This window comes from Gossypium arboreum, chromosome 7 (genome assembly GCF_025698485.1).
Source record: "Gossypium arboreum isolate Shixiya-1 chromosome 7, ASM2569848v2, whole genome shotgun sequence".
In the NCBI taxonomy this organism is placed as follows: Eukaryota; Viridiplantae; Streptophyta; class Magnoliopsida; order Malvales; family Malvaceae; genus Gossypium; species Gossypium arboreum.
In genome coordinates, this window is record NC_069076.1 from 78130834 (window position 1) to 78136329 (window position 5496).

Sequence of the window (5496 nt, forward strand, 5' to 3'; positions counted from 1 at the left end):
TTGTAGCGGAAATTTCTGAAGTTTTAGTTTTCAAAACTGAATTCCAACTTGTCAAATTCGTATGATTTTGCAATTTTACGTTTAATAACACCCAAAAACCGACAATAGATCAAACACCCAAAAGCAAACCCAAATCCAAAAACTTAGTACAAAAATTCAAAAGTCTAGAAAAATTAATTAAAATAATTCGAACCATTTTATGTAGAAAATCAAGCTGAGCTCCCGCATACCTAAGAGGATAACAAACAAAAAGTGAGCTTTACGAGCTCAGTGTGTAACACAACCCAAGCAACAAATTAAATATGCATAAATAAAAGATAAGTTTTCAGATGCAAATTCAAACATATTCTCATATACATAATCAGATGTATTTTCAGATTCAGTTACAAATGCAGACGTAGATTTAGATACAGATGCAATCACAAATCCTGCAACCATCCACTACACACCAGCTCCGTCCAACCAATTACACCAATTAAGACTACAATAACTGATCCATCTAATCACATCGGGTCATGGTTGTATACCACTAATAAAGGTGCAGTTGAGCTACCAGAAAGATTTTGCGATTTAATTGCCAAAATTGCAGTAATATTGTCAGAATACACTTCCTCCTTTCAATATCAACCCATCCCAAACGTGTGATATGACATACAGAAACAGAATCAGAATAGTGGCATGCTTAACATGCAATCACATATGGGGATTTTAAAAGTTTATCTCGTATTAAGAGTTCGGATTAATAGAAACAAAATTGTGCTATAATATCACAAAACATGAGTGTCAAAATGCAACATATTTATTATCACATAACAAATAGAAGACCACAAAATACAAGTTAGAGCACTTACCTTAGATTTAGAATTAATAAGCATTTTAGTACATCTTAATCGTCACTTAATTACGTTTCAAAACATATACTAATCATAATTGATTAACGTTAAAACATAAATAATTAATGCATAGTTTTTACTTGTGAAAAACCTACGCTACTTACAGTATCATACTATTAGATTTCATATTTTCAAGTCTTATTTAAATCGAATGAACCCCACTGGAGGTTTATTACAAATTTCAGACTCAAACAAGCCTAGGTGAAAATTTTTGAAAATAGGCCACACGGCCTGCCTGATCTCCACGTGTGATCACACAAGCCCGCGTGCCCCGTATGGCCTATTCGAATTTCTTATGTAATCGCACACGCCTGTATGCATCATACAACCAGCCACATGCCCTGTGGTGCATACGACCTAGCACACGGCCAGCCACACGATTGTAAGGGAGTAAGGGAGTTCGTCATCCAGTCTTTCTTTAATATTTGCAGAAATAACACAACACTCCTTGATCCCATGTCCCATTTGCCCACATCCAAAACAAAAATTCGGGAGGTTCTCATATTTAAATGCCACCCAGATTTTCTGTTCAGTACCGATTGTGACAAATACCCCTCTTCTTAATGGTTTTTGGGCATCCTATTGAATCTTCATCCGACAAAATTCACTCTTCAACTCTGATCTAATCACTCCTCCAAATGTAAATCTAATGGCTTGCATCAAATCCTTTCTATCACATTTCGACGGGCATGGACCAATTTTCATTCAAAACGGCAAGAGTACCAACCGAATCTTACTTCTTTCTATAGGATCTACCAACCTTTCAAAAATAATAAGTTGACGATGAAAGAGCCAAAGTCGACCCTCCATGATGATCTCCAAGTCATCTTCAGTGTCAAAAGAAATCATGAATAAATTCTGCCCAGCCACCTGAATATCCATCTTTTTCTTTCTCTTCCAAATACTTTTAAGTTGAGCCTTGAAACTATCTGGATTATACGACTTTCTCGTCCAAACAGGGAAAATCAATGTCGGACTTTCACTCGGAACCACCAATGAACTTTTCACTAATAACTGAAGAAGTTCATCTTCTAAGAGGGAGATCTCATCCCTCTCCATGCTCCAACAATGTCACCACCATACTCAAACCTAACCACAACAATCACCGTTTCTCTAGGACACTGAGAGAGAACACTCTTGACTTTTTATAACCTTAGAGTTTTATTATTAGAGAGATTCGAATAAAAAAATTATAGGACATCAATAATGGCACCATTATTATTACAGTTGTATCAAGGTTGTGTTTGTTTAACGAGTTTTAATATTACATATACACACATCATTGATATTGTTTTTCAAAATTTCATATTTATATTTTAAATAAATTTAGTTTTTCGTTAATTTTATTTTTCAATTTCATATTTTCAAGTGTTTTAATTTGTAAACTTAAATAAATAACTCAACGAAAAAAAATCTACTTTTAGTAGAGTTAAAAAAAACTCTTATACATAAAAACAATTTAGATTTAAATTACGGGAGGGATCCATTTACTTTGGTGTAAATTTTATATGTATATATTTGATGGTCACTAAACTAACTATAAATACGACAAAGGCAAGCACACATATCAAACAATAGTATAGCTATGGTGATTAGAGAATATCGTATCCACGAGGACTAAAAGTATTAGTAATTACCATTTTTCTATTATTTAGCCGACAATTTGAAGTAATGTTTTTTAATCTAAATTTACTATACTAATTTAACTAAAAACGCAACAGAAATCGAATCAAAGAAATAATCGAATATTAACCAATGAGATAGACAATACTTAGGAAAGAATCCACCTAGACTTCACCTATTATTATGAATCTGAGTTAAACGATTTATTCATTTGTATCTTGATCTATAGAAATCCCTAAATTATGTTAATATCTCTTTCGAGAGTAAGAACAATTGACTCTAGGTTGATTAATAGAAATCTCTTTCTAAGTAGAACCCCTATCGTTATATTAAATCGATCAATGGATTCCCCTATTAGATTTGACTCTAATCTGATAGATTTATGTCGTCCTATTTCTAGGATTGCATGCAACTCCACTCAATTATGCTAGATCTACTCTTAAACAAGGACTTTTACTCCACTGCATTAAGCACATTAAATATGAATTAATATCTCGGAAATATTAAAATAAGAAATAAGCATACATAATTGAGAACAAGAATCAAATATTTATCACGTAAAAGCAGACATTAAATAAAAGGATTCATCATGGGTTTCTTCCTCTCTAAGTATCTAGGGAATTATCATAATCTTGAATGAAAACATCTCAAAGTCAGGATAACCACAAGACATAAAGAAATTCAATAAAACTTCGAAATAAATTAAAAGGAGATCTTCGATCTTGATGGAGATCCGCTTCTGAGTTGATTCTGATGGTGTTCTTCGAGTGTTTTCTTTGATATTCTCTAATGGCTCCCTTATGTCTTCTTCTAATTGGTATTTATAAACTTTAGAATGCTTTTTCCGCGTATTTGGGAAGCAGAGTGTGAAATTAGCATGAGCTGGCACATAGGCGCATGTTAAGCCCGCGTGGCTCATACGGGCATGTGGCCAGCCCGTCTGGAAATGCCCAGGCCGTGTGACTATTGAAAATAGCTTTATTCGTTTGATTTTAGCTCGTTTTTCACTCCTTTCGCTCCTAAATGCTCTCATAAGTATAGAAACATGAATTTAAAGGATTAGGAGTATCAAATTCACTAATTTGCATAATTAATCATCCAAAACGCATTAAGAATGGGATTAAAATATGTTACTTTTATAGGTTATCAATATTTATTTATATTTATATGATTAATGTTTTAATGATCTAATCATTAAATTTATCGGTAAAACTTTATTTTTATGCATGTAAATTTTCAATTGATTTGATATCTCTATCATATGAATCTAAACTAGTGTATATATTAATATTTATTGAATGGTTGAAAGTTTATACATAAAGTAAATAGTTAAAATTTTAAATTTACGTTAAATTTGACTTGCATAATTTAATAAATAGAATATAAGTCAATGAATTGCTTAACTTTGTTTTATTTTCTCTCTCTGTATAATTAGGGTTTAGAGGTATATAACATTTATTTATTTTAGTATAATTAAGGTATCGTTTCACTGTTTATGAAGATTAAATTTTTTAAGGTTGGTGGTTACTGTCTCAACAATATCATATCAACAATATCATCTATAGGGATAGGTAGTAGCCAAAAAGATAGGTAGGGGACTCAGCACTTTGGCTAACTGGGAAAATTCTTTTATAACCTCTCCCCAAAAGTAAAAGATTCAATTTAATCCTTTTAACCTTTGATTAAATGAAAAAAATTATAATTTTAACCCTTTAGAAAAATCAATACTTTAATTTAAACATTTTTAATATAAAAAATTCAAATTTTACCCTAAAATTTTATAATATCATCTAGGCCTCACCTAAATAAAATTTTTCGTTTCGCCTAGAGTTGATAAAGAAGACGAGGAAGGCGAGGTGTGAGGATAAGTTCAAGAGGAGTTGCTTTGAGCATGGTTGCACTTGCACCTTGGTCGTCATTCATATCAACGGGAGCATTTGAAGGTGTTGTTAAGTCAAACCCTTGTAGCATTCGAGCCATTGTCAAGCATATAGCTTGCAACGCCCAACTCATCCCCGGGCATGCTCGTCTACCAGAACCGAATGGAACCATTTCAAAGTTGTCCCAAAAAAACCACATTTTGATGGCTTGTGAGAAACCTCTCTGACTCAAACTCTTCAGGGTTCGACCAAACTTGTGGGTCTCGGTGCAACTTCCATGCATTAACGAATAAACGAGTGCCCTTTAGAATATTGTAGCCGCTGACACCACAGTCTTCCATGGTATAGCCGTACATGGATATGGAATGATCACCCATTATAGTAGACAGCATCACGTCGATGAAATCTTGGTTATTGTTGTTTGATCCGGTTTTAAGCTTCTTTAGTTTATGTTCATCAACCCAAGTTTCAATAAGTGATTCCATCTCCTTTGAAATACGCTTCATGGATTTCACTTGGCTGCTCCATTTATCCATCCATTTTAGAAACGGAACCACTCGGAAACTGCAGTAACAGTGGCTAACACCGACGCAAATTCTTTGATAATTTTGATGGCACGCTGTGCTTCTTCATTGGCTTCACCATCAGCACGCGAGACATATCTCTTCCCTGCTATCATCCTCACCATCATGTTTACGATCAAAACTTCAAGCCTTGGACCGATCGAGATCTTCTGTCCATTTTTCTTGCAGAACAAGTACAAATCTTTTATAAATGCATTCACCTTCAAGACCTGTACTTGCTTTAATAACGCTACTCTATGAACCAAGAGGAGTTCAACCACCGCTAGCTTGCGAATCACGCCAATACGCCCCGTAAGAAGCAAACCAGAAGCTTGCATGGTCGTAACCGAGGTATGTTCCTGCTTTCGGTCTTGGCCGATTGGCGAAGATCTTATCATTAATGATGAAACAACTTTGACCGCTTCGGGGCTGCTGACGACAACGGTTCGGAATCTACCGACTCTGATTGTGAAGACAGGTCCATATTTATCGGCCAAGGCTGCAAGGGTTCGAGCACCTGTTTGTTGGGTACGAAGC

The 5496-nt window shown here is 34.5% G+C and overlaps 1 protein-coding gene across 1 annotated transcript; it reads right to left on the reverse strand.

Moving 5' to 3' along the window:
* Window positions 1-4340: 4340 nt before the first annotated feature.
* On the reverse strand, window positions 4341-4932 carry LOC108473630 (protopine 6-monooxygenase-like). Its single transcript, XM_017775309.1, has 2 exons — window positions 4616-4932; window positions 4341-4545 (listed from the first exon to the last, which is right to left on the reverse strand). Exons 1-2 carry the CDS (start codon window positions 4930-4932, stop codon window positions 4341-4343), a joined length of 522 nt encoding a protein of 173 aa, XP_017630798.1.
* Between the last annotated feature and the right edge of the window lie 564 nt (window positions 4933-5496).

Bases quoted from the DNA above. Each gene is read 5' to 3' on its own strand.
- LOC108473630 (XM_017775309.1), bottom strand. From the start codon at position 4,932: ATGGATAAATGGAGCAGCCAAGTGAAATCCATGAAGCGTATTTCAAAG. The intron at 4,546-4,615 runs GTTTCTCACAAG...CGGTTCTGGTAG, and splicing joins GAAGAGTTTGAGTCAGAGAG to ACGAGCATGCCCGGGGATGA.